Here is a 14,878-nt window from a genome sequence, read left to right on the forward strand (position 1 = left end):
CCTCCATGCCCCGCGCCCCTAGCCCCGCAGCATGGCCCGCGCCGCAGGTGCCTCTCCTCGCCGCCGCCGCCGCCGCCTCCTCTGGCCCCGGGACGCTCGCCTAGGGGCGGGCCGCTGCCGCCCCGCCCCGGTCTCCAAGCGAGGGCGGGCCGGAGGCCGGAAAGCGCCTCTCCGGGCCTCACAGCGGGCGGCTTCCAAGGCGCTCTGCACGCGCTCAGAGGCCCCGCGCGCCCCAGGTCCGCGCAGCGGCAGAGTGGGGGGGGGCAAACCCGGGGGGGGCAATAACCCCAGCCCTACAGGAGCCTTTCCCACCTGTAACTTCCAGACACCCCCGGAAATTCTTGCTCCCCCTCCAAGAGCTGGAACAGCAGCCCAGCAGGGACCCTGCGGTGGCCACCCTCGCTTCCCCCCCCCCCCTCCCCTCTGGAGGCAGCCCAGCTCCCACACCTTCCTTGCAATCTGGCCCCCATCGGATCTCGCCCCTGGCATTCCTCTGTGCAGTCACAGAAACCAGCTGGGCCAGTTCTGGGGCCAGGCCCCATGCTTGGCTCGCTCTCTGCCCCTGCCCACTCCAGCCTCAGAGCCGAGAGGGCAGCACTGGAACCCCCGGGGGTGGGGGGCACTTTGCCTTCGCTCACGGACCCGTGGCACTGCCCACAGCGGAGCCAACCAGCGGTGTGGCACAGGAAACACCTTACCCCCTCCCCAGGCAGAGGGGCAGAAGTGCGTGTATGGGCAACCACTGAAAAGCAGACCCTCACTCCTCAGTCGGGCGGGGCGCTCCAGGGTCTCCGCTCTTTTCTGTCCCCTACTGTCTGGTCCTTTTCCACACCGCCCCCCCCCCCCCCCCCCCCCTGGGGGTGGGGCGGGGGGGGGGGGGAAGGCCTGGCAAACTTATTTCTGATCCATCTCGCAAATACTTACAGAGGCCTGCCAGGCGCCCAGTCCTCTAGCCTCCCCTGCTGCAAAACCACCCTGTCCCATCTGCCCGTAAGAAGAGAGGGCACTGCTGCGTTCGCTGTGACTCTTTTGTGAGCTATCTAGCATGGTTGAAACCTTATAAGCAATGTCTAGAAGAGAAGATTGGATTGATACCCCCCCCTTCACTACCCAGAAGAGTCTCAGAGCAGCTGACAAACTCCTTCCCCTCCCCCTCCCCACAACAGACAGACACCCTGGGAGGTGGGCGGGGCTGAGAGAGCTCTGACGGAAATGGCTCTTTTTTCAAGGACAGCTCTTGTCAGAACTACGGCTTGCCCAAGGTCATCCAGCAGGTGCAGATGGAGGAGTGGGGAATCAAACCCGGTTCTCCCAGATCAGAGTCCGCCTGCACTTCACCATGACACCAAACTGGCTCTCAAGACCCTAAGTGGACCCCCCCACACACACACACACTTAAGCACAAAGAGACCACCAGGCAAGAGGTAAAGCACTTCATTATCAAAGTTTAATTGATAAGACTGATTTGATCTTACAGAACAGAATAAGGAGGATTAATAACTGGACAAAGTGACACTTAAAAAAAAATCTCAGCAACTCAAGGGCCCGAGATTAAATCGTTTTCCCCTTGCACTTCCCTCCCCCCTGCCCCCTCCCCACCGATGGGCTTCCACAGGCGGCTTCGGGACTGGTTCTGCTGCTGAGGAAGTAGGGTTAATACAAATCCTGTGGCAGAGACCCCTCCCCCCAAATAACACACACACACACAAACCCACTCCTGCCACTCAAGAGCCTTGCTAGAGAGCCCTGAGGGGCACAGGTGTGTTGCTCAGCTGACCGACAAGCAAGGGGTCCAGGTCGAACAGGGATCGTTGGGAACGGGACTGGCTGGAAGGGGAAGGATATCCTGAAACGGAAGGCTGATTAATCCCGGCAACGTGGGGAGTCTTACTGCAGCGACAGGCACTGAACGCCCGGGCCCAGCTTGGCTGTCTCTTCAGAAACCACAGAGACTCCAGCTTGGCTGTCTCTTCAGAAACCAGAGAGTCCGGGGCCTCCAACGTGGACGGGGGTGGGTGGGTGGGTTGAAATAAGGGAGGGCTGCCTTGCAAGTTGATCTTGCAACACCCCGGCTGCTGTGCACAGGGCCGTGTGTGTGTGTGTGTGTTTGTGAGGGTTCTTTTTCTCTGCTCCAAGCCTGAGAACCAGGAAACACAAGTGAAATATGGCACCTTTGAGGAAGAGAGAGGTTGCAGGAAATCAGCCCTTGGTCCCTGGCCTGCAGAAGCCGGGAAGACAAAGGGCAGCTTGCTAACGGGAACAAGATCTGGGCAAACGGCCTGGGGTTCCCAGGCACCCACTTCAGGGCAGTTTCCCTCATGCCAGCGTTCTCTCTCTGGGCACCGAGAGGCTTCCGCCTGGAAGGGGGCCTAGAATCAGCTCAGTGACGGGGCCCGACAGCAGAGGGTGCCCCTGGGAGTTGAGGGACAGCCCCTGCTCCTACCGGCAGCCTCCAAGGGTGCTGTTCCAACAGTCAGGCCAGGGTTCGAAACACGTGGCTGCACACAACTGGCAGAGGGATGCCGGCTGCTTGGTCGTACACCTCCCGCTTGCTCAGAATCCTAAAACAACCTCAGTCTAGGGACGAGCCACCCCCCCCATATGTATTTCCTGTTGGGGGGGGGAGGGGAAGCACACATGCTCTTTAAATGGGACGCGCACGCAAGCTAGAGACCAGCTCACGGAAACCTGTTTCAGTGAGGAAGAAACGGAGGCAAAGCGGTGTTGCCTGAAGCAACCTGAAAGGGGCTGTTCTGCTGGGAACTTGGCACTCCGTCCGTGGGATGCAGAAGGCCGACTGATCTTGGCACCTGGGATGCTACAGAGGGCCCAGGGTCCTGCCCCAAGGACAGAAGACGGGGCAGGCCGAGGCCAGCGGGGGGTGGGGGGGGAAGAGAAGGAGATGCAGGCGTTTCCGAGGCTGGAAAGCACAGATGGCTCCCTGTTTCTACGGAAGCCCTTTCTCTGCTGTCGGGGTGGGGGAGACACACTCCTACCCCATCTGCTGTCTGTGGCCCCCTGAACCAGAAGGCAGCGCAGGATATCCCTCAAAGGAATGCCCACCTTCCCCCCCACAGGTCAGCCAGGGGATGCCGCTCTACGGACCCCGGAGTCCAAGAGTCGCTCAGCAAGAGGAGAATGGTGTTGCAGGGGGAGACCAGGCTTCCGTGACACCCCGCAGCTAGCTGGAAGAGCCAGTTCTTAAGAAGAGCATCGGGGCTCCAGTCCCTCTGAACCAGGCACCTCGAAAACGTCACCAGGAACAACTTTGCAGTCTGTCCTCGTCTGCTAAGAAAGAACCTTTTCTAAGCCCCGGCCTTCCGAGTCGGCTTCGAGACACACCGCGAGGGGTTTCTGGCCAGGATCCAAGGCGCACACCTTTCCCCCCTCCCCCCTCTTGTGCTACAAAAGTCCCTGGTCCAGCTGTCTGAACGCCTGCTAGGCGGCGGAAAACGCACCCCGCACAAGCCCAGAGTCACTAATTCTTTCACCTTGCTCGTTCAAGGGGGCGCCAGCTCACCTTGGGCCCCACTACCTAACTTCCTAGTTGACAGGAATCCTTCTGTTTGGCAGGCTGGAATGTCCAGGGCCTCTCAGAGATTATGGGGTGGCGCTATGGGATTTCTTGAAACACGGCTGTGCCTTGGTGAAGGCTGGGGACTCAAGAAAGTGCTGCTGGTTCCGAAGGAGAAAAAGTGATGCTTGCCCCTAGGAATTACGCCCCTAGCCCTAGACGCCGCCCCCCCAAGCAGAAATGGGAGGCCAAAAGGCGACCCGAAGCGTCAGTGCCTGAGCCGTCCCCCTTGCCGAAGGGAAGCCCACATCCCGCACTGGCACACCATTACAGGCAAAGCTCCGCCTCGAATGCGAAGCCTTCCGGCCTCCGCAGCACCTGCTTGGAACTGTCCGCAGGGCACACGGCACAACAGAGAACTCGTCTCCTCCCCCACCCCCCCTTATTTTAAGAGCTGCGTTTTGGGGGCACGGCTCCCTTGTCTGCTTTTGCCCATGCTCAGCAGGCAGCGTATTGGTGCTGAGCTTTCAACAGCCGCGTCCTGAGAGAAGGGTGGGCAAAGCGTCCTCCGTTAGGAAGGGCTTCTGCGCCACTGCCAGAGGACTGCATGGAGCAAAGGCGCGGAGGTCCATTCCTCCGGCTCTGCTTCCCGGAGAGGAAAGGGTACCCCCCGGGGCAGGTTTGGTGACTGTCACAGAAATGAAGGGTACAGAAACTGGAGCAGATGGCCTCTAGCCCCCCCGAGTGCTTTTGGTTTTCTGTCCACGCAGAGGCACGGGTAAAAACGGAGAACAGATTCTGTGTGGGGGTGGTGGGGGTGCTGCTGCACATTCCTTCCCAATCCCAAAATGTGTGTCCAGGTAAACACTATTAGGGGAGGGTCTGCTCCTCCCCCCGCCCTGAGAAAGAGGAGGGGGAGTGTTGTTTCCTCTCCAGGAAGCAGAACAGAGGAGAAGCGCAGCTCGAGAGTCAAGATGCTCTTTCCTTTCAGACAGAAGAGAGAAAGGATTTCCTTGTTCCTTCAGCTGAGTTACAACAATGCCCAAACCGGGCACTCTCCCTTCCGGAAGGGGAGCCCCCAGCACAGCCCCTGCTCGAAGGCCCCTCTCAGCTCTCACATCGAGTGGCATCCCAAATCCAGAGCTGAACAGCCCGACCTGTTAGGCACAGGTGAGATTCAGGCCTTGGAAAGAACAGGCTGTTGGCAACAGCAGCTGCTGGGGAAACCAGAGAACCTGAGATAAAACAGCGCTTGAAGGGGACTTAGTGCCGCGAAGCGAATCATGACAACGGACGGGCGGAACACACAAAACTCTCCCCCAAAAGAGTCACATGCACGGCGCCAGCAATCCCGTCAACGTTAACGCAAGTTATGGGTCAAATGCCTGATCCACTTCTCCTACTCAAGCCAAAACCACTGCAGAAACAATGGCACAAAACCAGCCCGCACAGAACTCAAGGCCACTGCAAGGACTCATGGCTGTTCGATCTCTGCGCACTTGACCCACAAGACAGCCAGACGGAAAGATGGTCAGGCACAGCCCCACGAGGAACAGGAAGGAAGAGGGCCAAGAGTCTAGTCCCTCTGTGCTGCTTTCCCAGGGTATCTCCCCGGGATTAGCCAGCACCCTCAACCTGCATCCCCCCTATCATCATGGCCAACAAAGACTCACGGCTCAGCATGGTCGCAATTCTCAGCCACGCTCGCAAGCTCAGTGAGCGTGCACACGCCAGGCTTCCAATACCAGACGTTCTTCCTCTCTCAAAACGCATCTCTGCTCTGAAGGAAACTTTTGCCCATGTTGCTTCCGCACAGGCGGAGGACCAAGGTGGTGCATCGGATACTTGTCTGCTCAGCCGAGCGGGGTGAGCACGGTAGAGCCCCCTCGAGAGGAAAAACTCTCCTTCCTGCACCCGCTCAAAACAAAGTGAGGCCCTCCCCCTGGGTGGAAGCCTCCCTCAGGAGAGAATGAGCACCCTCAGAGGTGCGGCAGAAGCCCACCGCGCCCAACATTCAGTTCCGACGCGAACGGCAACTCCACACTCTCGAGAAGGCTGCTGAATATTTGACAGTGCCACTAGCCCACATAAAGCGACATGGACAATACGCCGTTCAAAGCCAAGTCCCCTTCTTCAAACCTCCCCTGCCTTGCCATCTACCAGTTCAGAACAAGAAGTGAAAGGGAGACGAGAGGCTGGAACTGCCCGGGTGTGCCCACCGCAGAGGCGCTATGGATGCCCGGGACGGTGCCAGGTGATGGCCGCATGCGGAGAACGCTGGGCACTGAAAGCAGAGGTCCCCGACCCGAGATTCGGCTCAGCTGCAAAGAGGGGCCCAGACTGTAACAGAGATAGGGAAAAAGTGCTCCATAAGGCACGGCCCCCCACTACAGATGTGCCGGGGGGGGCGTAAGAAGAGGGAAAAGAGGGCAGAGCGCAGTCAGCGAGAGCCCACTTGGGCAGAAAGCTACCGCGTCATTATTCTCCTCGAAAATCCAGACGCTCAAAACTTCCCTGCGGAGGAGCTTCTGTTGAGTCCTGAAAGAAGGAGCCAAGCATCTTTGGGTTAACAGAGAGGAGGTCGCAGCCAGGAGAAGCCGCCCGGGGACTCAGGGGCCAGGGAGAGATATGGCTTATGAAAGACCCACGTTGGCATCCTTGCTGGAAAAGATTCCTTGCAGTGTTGGAAAAAGGAGAGAGCGAGCGAGCAACAAACCTATTCCTCAGGCTCCCAGTTACACAGCTCAAAAGAAACCCAAATGTTCGTAAAATGGGGAGAGCGTGAAAAGATCCGCCTCTCCTCCAAGACTGGTAGGAAATTCCTTAGCGGGGTCTCTTGTCAAAAACGACACACCAGAAGGGCTGTGCTCAGCAAACTGTATTACACACACGGGTTTGTGAATTAAGATTTATTGATTTCCATCATACTTGCTTTTTCATTTTATTTTTAAAGTGGGGTGGAAGCCGCCTGCAGAAAAAGAGGGCTGCTGCTGCTGCTGCTGCAATTTTTAAGTTAAAAATAAGCTAATGGCGAGAGATTTTCCCCACCTCTGGCGTCCTCCCGGGCCTCTCCGAGATCGTGCTGATTTTAAGAAGTTCCAGGACAACAACCCACATCCACCAGGCCTCTCCCAGCAAGTGTCCTTTCGGTTCGAGTCAGTCTCCAGTGCCAGAGGTGAGCGTGCCTTCAAAAATACTGCCATTTCCCCAGCACCGTGTCTTTGATTGCGTCGACGAATTGAGTCGGGACCCAGTAGACCCAGTAGTAAGAGGCTTCGGTGGGACCCAGCTGGAAGGCCTGGAGGGGCGGGAAGAGGAGGAGGCAGCTCAGCATCTAAGCCCTTCGGGGCGGGGGTGGGTGGGCGGGTGGGGGAACCACTCAATCCGCACCAGTTCAGACTTATCTGCAACCAGTGCTCCCTCTAAGCTGTGGAGTCTCGTGAGCAAAAATTCTCCTTTGTGAGCTACGGGCATTAAAGTTGTAAGCCAGCGATTTGGCTACTGCATAAATTAAGTTTGCTCTGGAGCCGTCCTTCCAGAGCTGAGACAAAAAATGTGTGAGCGGGAGGCTGAAAAACCGTGAGCTAGCTCACACTAACTCAGCTTGGAGGGAACACTGTCTGGAACGGCTCTTCCTCCTTCAGGATACTTGCCACCAATGTCCCCTCTAAGCTGTGGAGTCCTGTGAGCAAAAATTCTATTCTGTGAGCTACGGGCATTAAAGTTGTGAGCCAGCGATTTGGCTACTGCATGAATTAGTTTGCTCTGGAACACTGCTTGCTGGCTAGTGGGAGAAGCTCCACCACCAAAAACACCCTTCCTCCAACCCCTCTTTCCACCCACTTGGCCTCTGCTGACAGGGGTCTGAGGTTAGGCAGAGGTCAAAAGGAGGACCCCATTTCTTCTCTAGGAAGGAGGGAAGGAAAAGACCAGGCTCCCATGAACGTGAGCTTGCCGGTTAGATGCAAGAAGTCACCATCCGCACTCAGCACCCACCCACCCGTCCCACGCAGCGTCATCCTGCGAAAGCTCTTACCATCATGTGATATTCTTCGTGTCCTTCAATAGGTTCGCTCACCACATTCTTGATGGACCCCATGGGCAGTTTTTCTGTTCTCTCTAGATGCAAATAGTTCAGTTTATTTAAAGTTTAGTAGCCCATAGGCCATACACCATTTAAAAAAATATATTTACGAATTTAAAAGAACAGTAGAACAGAAATTTGCCACACCCATGATGCAATTTTGGCAGAGGCTGCTCAGTAGTAGTCTTAATCTTGATGCATCGTGAAAAGATGGAACATTTCGACAGCCGTTTCCCTAAGAATCTTTCTCTTGCCGCTGCACATTTTGGACAGTAGAAGAAAACATGACATGCCAAGTCCAGTTCTGTCAAAGGGCAGTCAGAATAGCGCTGGTCTTGAGAAAGCGCCCCTTCACCTGGGCTGTTGGAAACGCATTGCAGCGTGCAATCGTGTACGGCCGCCTCAATTTTGGAATGGCCAACATGTTTAAGTAGAGAGGCGGGTCAAATTTAGTGGAATGTTTTGTAATTGCGTTGATTTGTTTAACAACATCCAATGCACACCAGAAGTAGCTTTGCTTAACTTATGGGATAACGCAATCACAGGGGCCACCAAAGAATTAACAGCAATTCTATTGGCAATGGCCAGGTTGACGATTGCGGCGGCTTGGAAATCGCCCGCTCCACCCACAATATCAGACTGGCAAGAGAAGATTTGGGAGCAATTTATAATGGCCAAAATCACAGATTCCATTCGTAGAACACATAATCCTTCTACGCCAACCTATTCTAAATTTTTACATATATGGGCTCCGGCACTTGAATACCTGACATTACAGAACCTACTCCCACAAAAACAAACATATCAGAGATGGCTACATCTCTAAGGCACGATAGACAATAGGTGAGCTAGGTGGAATAGACAGGTTTACTTGAACATTCAATAAAACAGGCTGAATACACGTTAAAAAGCCTAACCAAATCACACAGAGAGTAAAATAATTATATCCACAGGCTAGGAAGGTGGGAATTTTTGATTTAACAACAATATAATAAGATGTCTTTTACTGCACTGTTCAATTTGCTTTTTTATGTCGGATGTAACATGCTGTGTATTGTAAGAAATTGATCAATAAAGCTTAAAAAAAATAATTAGTGGAATGTTTAATTCCTAGATGAAGTGGGGAGCATTTTCATCATCTAGCATCTAGCATGCAAATAGGAAGGCTCGTTGTTTCGACTGCCTGCCGCTGCAGAGGCTTCCGTCGCCACTCCCACCCCCCACCCCCTTCCAGAACCAGGGGAAAGAGAAGGGGGGCCCCCAAGACACCACCAGCGCCAACTCATGCGCTGAGCCGTAGAGAGCAGAACGGAGACGTAAAGGCTCGGCGTGCCCCAGAGTTCGTTGTTGCTGCTCCGACTCCATCCAGTTTCTCCAGTGAGGAAACAAAGTGCCTGGAACTGGGAACGGACAGGCCAGGGCCGCCGACCACCCTGATCAGCTCCTCTGGCTGCAAACAGGCAGGATGCTACCCGGCTGCCGTGTTTCCCCCCAAACTAAACTGCAGCAGGGCTGCAACTAACTGCTCTCCCTAGAGCAGGGATCCGCCCCCTTCTCACTAGCCTGTGGCCGAGAACTGTCCCAGCCCCACCCCAAAATACCCCTTGTGTGGCAATGGCCCCTGTACAGCAAGGCGTAAGCACTGGCAGTGCCTCAAATACATTTTAAGGTAAAGGTTCCCTTGCTCAAAAGCCAGTCGAATCCGACTCTAGGGTTGCGGTGCTCATCTCCGTTTCAAAGCCGAAGAGCCAGCGCTCCGTGGTCATGTGGCCGGCATGACTAAACAAGAAGGTGCACGGAACGCTGTTACCTTCCCACTGGAGTGGTACCTATTTATGTACTTGCAATTTCTTGCTTTTGAACTGCTAGGTTGGCAGGAGCTGGAACTAGAGACGGGAGCTCACTCCGTCATGCGGCGCACCCGGGTCTCGAACTGCTGAACTACCGACCTTCCACAGCCTGCAGTTCAGCATCTTAACCACTTGAGCCACCGTAGCGCCTCAAATACATTTTACCAATGTACAAACAAACCAAAGCCCAAATGGCTGCATCCACTCCCAATACCCAGATGACCAGTGCATTTGGTTTCCTAAGCTGCATGTGCCTTATTGCACGCTTCCACGTATTGCTCAAATTACAAACAAGCACAAAACAACAACAACACCACCCCTGGAAGGGGGTAAAATGGGCGGCACCTGTTCTCTTCCAAAGACATGCTTCTAGGGTGTAAACTACGGGGGTGCCAACCTTTAAAATAATTATTTTACTAAACTTATACCCCGTCCTTTTAGACCATCAAGGAAGCTAACAAATTAAAACGAAGAAGAAGAGGAGGAGGAGGAGGATTGCTTGAAGTGACTTAAGAAGAAGAAGAAGAAGAAGAGATCGGATTTATATCCTGCCCTTCGCTAGCCAAAGGAGTCTCAGAGCAGCTGACAAACTCCTCTCCCTTCCCCTCCCCACGACAGACGCCCTGTGAGGCAGGTGGGGGCTGAGAGAGCTCTGACAGAAACTGCTCTCTTTCAAGAAAAGCTGTGCCAGAACTATGGCTTGCCCAAGGTCATCCAGCATCTGCAAGTGGAGGAGGAGTGGGGAATCAAACCCGGTTCTCCCAGATTAGAGTCTGCGCACTTAAGCACTACACCAAACATACGTCATAAAATCCACATCTTAAAAACCATTACCTTTAGTACCAATCCAGAGCTGATCTTGTTCGAGTTTAAAGGTGAGCCGCACTTTCCCGCCAGACTTGTTATACATCCCCGACAGAGGAACGGTTGGCAGGCGCTCCTGAAGAGGAGGAAAAACACAAAGCTTTTGTTTCAGCAGAAGAGCGGAAAGCGCTCTCTGTGTATGCAAGAGGAAGAAGAGTTTCAGGGACCGCCTTAGGCCCTTACCTGCCTTGAGAACAACAACGCTTACTTGCTCACCTGTGCACCTTTGACTGAAGGCATCACGTCATCTGGCTTGCCTTTATCCAACACTTTCCTATGTTGCTGTGACAAAGCAGAAATCACAGGTGAGTCAACATGACAGAAGCCCAGAAGGATTCCCCTTCTGCCCATTTGCTAGCTCTTCCAAAGGCTAGGCAGACGCAGAATAAGAAAGCAGCTTATTATGAATCATGCTTCTGTAAAATAATCCAAACAACCTGGATGCTGCATAGAAAATACACAAGCCTACCAAAACCAGACTGGTAATTTCCCTTTCGCTGTATCTGAAGTGTGCGGACATGCAAAAGCTTATACCTTGAATAAAACTTTGTTGGTCTTAAAGGTGCCACTGGGCGCAAGCTTTGTTCCCCCCCCCCCCATTAGTGTCTTGGTAGTACAGAATTAAAACACGTTCCGTACAATTTTGGCTAAAGTTTCACACATGTTAAGCGTGCAGCTTTTATAAACAGTAACTCAAGGTCCAACCTTGCAACAGACAACAGACACAGCACCCATGAGAGAAAAAAATTCATTTACAAATTAATAATTGTGCACAAATATCAGTGCAAATTTCAGGAAAACATAAATGTTGAACTGAAATCCAAGCGTACAATTGGCCCAATTATTAACAGAATTGTCTAATTGAAAATGTCAAAAGGAGTAATATTCAGCTTCAAAAGTGATAACATAAGAACATAAGAGACGCCAATGTTGGATCAGGCCAAAGGCCCAACCAGTCCAACACTCTGTCACATAGTGGCCAAAAATACCAGGTGCCATCAGGAGGTCCACCAGTATATGTATATATTGTTCAATTATGACTACAACTAGGCAAGCATACAAAGGTAAAGGTAAAGGTTCCCTTGCTCGAAAGCCAGTTGAATCCGACTCTAGGGTTGCGGTGCTCATCTCCGTTTCAAAGCCGAAGAGCCAGCACTGTCCGAAGACGTTTCCGTGGTCATGCGGCCGGCATGACAGAACGCTGTTACCTTCCCACCAAAGCGGTACCTATTTATCTCCTTGCAATTTCTTGCTTTCAAACTGCTAGGTTGGCAGGAGCTGGACCTAGAGACGGGCGCTCACTCTGTCATCTACAAAACCACCTGTCCTCCTATGCTCTACCGCAACAGCCTTGTTCGTCTGACCGGGGCCTTTCGGGGGGGGGGGGCAACTCTAAGCTGTGGAGTCTTGTGAGCAAAAATTCTACTTTGTGAGCCGGAGGTTAAAAAATTGTGAGTTAGCTCACACTAACTCAGCTTAGAGGGAACACTGGGTGGGACCACCTTTAAAAAATGCAAGATCAACAACTGCCGATACACATGCATCGTCTCTGTTGAGGCCCTGCTTTCTAGAATGGACTGTCTGAGGAGATGAGGAGGGCTCCCACCATACTATCTGCAAACAATGCAAAACAAAATTGCTCCAGAAAACATTTCTATAGACATAATAGGGCAACAGAATGATTCTGGAAGATCGAGTTTTTGTTTGTTTGTTTACAAAGAATGGGACGGTGGACTAGACCACTATGTATAGCATGCATTATCTCTTTGCTCTATGTACTATACGCTTCCTCCGCATTGTCTCTTACTTAAGTGATACCGTTTTCTTCATTAACGTATATGCTTTGCTTTAAATTTCTGCAATCGTCGTTTAATTACACAGTTTATTGGTTTCAGGGAGTAGCCGTGCTGGTCTGCACCAGAGCCGTTAAATTTGAGTCCAAGTAGCACCTCCGAGACCAGTAAGAGTTCCAGGATATGACCGCCTGAGAATCTGTTGAAGGGAACTCTTGACTCTCAAAAGATTGCTGTTATTGGTCTCTAGCGTGCCAATGGACGCAAACCCGACAATTTATTGGAGATCACATCCTACTGATTGCATTGACTTTTGCTGCATAATCCACCTTGAGTCTCAGGGGGAAAAGCAGCTGACACATAAACCGAATAAAGGGGACAGCCTGAGGCTCAGTGGAAGAGGTCCATCAGTGGCTATTAGCTACAAGGTATAAATAGGGACTCTGGGGCAAGTGATACTCTCTCATCTTGGTGCTTGGGGGGGGGGGACAACAGTGGGAGGGCTTCTAATGTCCTGGCCCCACTGGTGGACCTCCTGATGGCACCTGGTATTTCTGGCTACTGTGTGACACAGAGTGTTGGACTGGATGGGCCTTTGGCCTGATCCAACATTGGCATCTCTTATGTTCTAACACCTGTTCTGCATGCACAAAATCCCACCGGCTCAAGCTGAAAGGTATCAGGCGGTAAGTGACGCGAAAGGTCTCTGTCTGAACCCCTGGAAATAACACTGACCTTGAAAGAGGAGCGGCCTGACATGACACAAAGCCTCATGTTTAAAACAAGGAATCAAATAACGTTGAGGCTCACTACGTAGAGTGCTCCAGCAAGGCCCGCTGGGTTACAAGCTAACATTTCAGTCAAGGAGGCAAGTTTCAAGCTCACCAAACTGTCAACTGTTACCTACATCTCTTAGACCAGAACCGGGTAGGCTAACAGCCACCGCTCACCTTTTGCCTGCAGAGGGGCTCCTTTTTGGTCTCTTCCGACTTCACCTCCTGCTGTGCGGCGTCCTTCGGTATGCTGACCGCCAAGACGTCGTTGATGGTGGAACCCACCACCATGATTTTGGAGCCGTTGATGACTTTGATTTCCCGCAGCGTCTTCTCCTCTGGCAAAAGCCCTTTGAACATGACTTTTTGCATCGTGGGAGGAAGGCCTGCACCAGGAGAAATCCAACAAAAACTGCTTTTAGCCCGGATGAGGTTTTTTCCACTGCTGCAGGAAGTGGTGGGGCTGCTACAAGCATACACAGATTTTAAAAGGGATCGGATAAACATCTGGAGCAGAGGACCTTGAGTGGCTATTTGCCACCTTGTACAGATGGAACACTCTGTCGGGGGCAGTGATGCTCTGACTTCTTGGTGCTTTTGGGGGGGCAAGAGTAGGAGGACTCCTAGAGTTCTGGCCCTGCTGGGGGACCTCCAGATGGCATCTGGTTTTTGGCCACTGTATGACACAGAGTGTTGTACTGGATGGGCCATTAGCATGATCCAACAGGGCTTATGTTCTTATGTCTGGGGCAGCGATGCTCTGTATCCTTGGTGCTGAAGGAGCAAGAGTGTGAGGGGTTCTGGCCCCGCTGGTGGACCTCCTGATGGCACCTGGGTTTTGGCCACTGTGTGACACAGAGTGTTGTACTGGATGGGCCATTGGCCAGATCCAACCTGGCTTCTCTTATGTTCTTACGTCTGGGGCATAAGAACATAAGAGATGCCAATGTTGGATCAGGCCAAAGGCCCATCCAGTCCAACACTCTGTGTCACACAGTAGCCAGAAATACCAGGTGCCATCAGGAGGTCCACCAGTGGGGCCAGGACATTAGAAGCCCTCCCACTGTTGTCCCCTCCCCCCAAGCACCAAGATGAGAGAGTATTTGAAGCTGTCCATGCTTGTAGCACCCACCACTTCCTGTGGCAGTGAATTCCATGTGTTAATCACTCTTTGGGTGAAGAAGTACTTCCTTTTATCCGTTCTAACCTGACCGCTCTGCAGTTTCATGGAGTGCCCACGAGTTCTTGTATTGTGAGAAAGGGAGAAAAGTACCTCTTTCTTTACCTGCTCTTTCCCATGCATAATCTTATAAACCTCGATCATGTCACCCCTCAGTCGTCTTTTCTCCAAGCTAAAGAGCCCTAAGCGCTTTAACCTTTCCTCATAGGGAAAGTGTTCCAACCCTTTTATCATTCGAGTTGCCCTTTTCTGCACTTTTTCCAAAGCTATAATATCCTTTTTAAGGTGTGGGGACCAGAACTGCACACAGTATTCCAAATGAGGTCTCACCATTGATTTATATAGGGGCATTATGATATTGGCTGATCTGTTTTCAATGATGCTCTGTCTGCTGGGGGAGGTCAAGAGTGGGGGGGCTTCTGAGGTTCTGGCCTCACTGACGCCCCCTGGGTGACACAGAGCACTGGACTGGGCTGGCTACTGGCTTGACCCGACAGGGCTCCTCTCATGCTCTAAAAAAGGCAGGGGTGTGTTGGGGGTGGGGGTAGTGGGGACCACTATTCCCTCTAAGCTGAGTTAGTGTGAGCTAGCTCAGAGTTTTTTAGCCTCCGGCTCAGGCATTTTTGTCTCCGCTCAGGAAGGACCACTCCAGAGCAAACTGATTTATGCAGTAGCCAAATTAGCTTGCTTACAACTTTAATGCCAGTGGCTCACAAAACAGGATTTCGGCTCACAAGACTCCACTGCTTAAAGGGAGCATTGGTTGGAACTTCTTAGATGCGCCCCCCCCCCCCAACACACCACAACACACAAAACACAC

General features: G+C 52.7%; 2 protein-coding genes across 2 annotated transcripts in view; both read right to left on the minus strand.

Annotated features, from left to right (window-relative positions):
* Positions 1-1,047, minus strand: part of ERN2 (endoplasmic reticulum to nucleus signaling 2) — a 19,614-nt gene extending 18,567 nt beyond the window's left edge. The window contains exons 1-2 of the mRNA XM_015429728.1: positions 925-1,047; positions 357-493 (exon numbers count right to left, since the gene is read on the minus strand). Coding sequence (XP_015285214.1) covers positions 357-493; positions 925-1,047 — 260 coding nt within the window. The remainder of the gene's footprint in view (positions 1-356; positions 494-924) is intronic.
* A 950-nt stretch (positions 1,048-1,997) lies between these two features.
* The window catches only part of UBFD1 (ubiquitin family domain containing 1), a 14,132-nt gene continuing 1,251 nt past the window's right edge, over positions 1,998-14,878 (minus strand). The window contains exons 3-7 of the mRNA XM_015429741.1: positions 13,056-13,264; positions 10,529-10,594; positions 10,283-10,388; positions 7,551-7,633; positions 1,998-6,812 (exon numbers count right to left, since the gene is read on the minus strand). Coding sequence (XP_015285227.1) covers positions 6,702-6,812; positions 7,551-7,633; positions 10,283-10,388; positions 10,529-10,594; positions 13,056-13,264 — 575 coding nt within the window. The 3' untranslated portion in view covers positions 1,998-6,701. The remainder of the gene's footprint in view (positions 6,813-7,550; positions 7,634-10,282; positions 10,389-10,528; positions 10,595-13,055; positions 13,265-14,878) is intronic.

The sequence above is a fragment of the Gekko japonicus genome, unplaced genomic scaffold (genome assembly GCF_001447785.1).
Source record: "Gekko japonicus isolate JY-2015 unplaced genomic scaffold, Gekko_japonicus_V1.1 scaffold894, whole genome shotgun sequence".
Classification (NCBI taxonomy): domain Eukaryota; kingdom Metazoa; phylum Chordata; class Lepidosauria; order Squamata; family Gekkonidae; genus Gekko; species Gekko japonicus.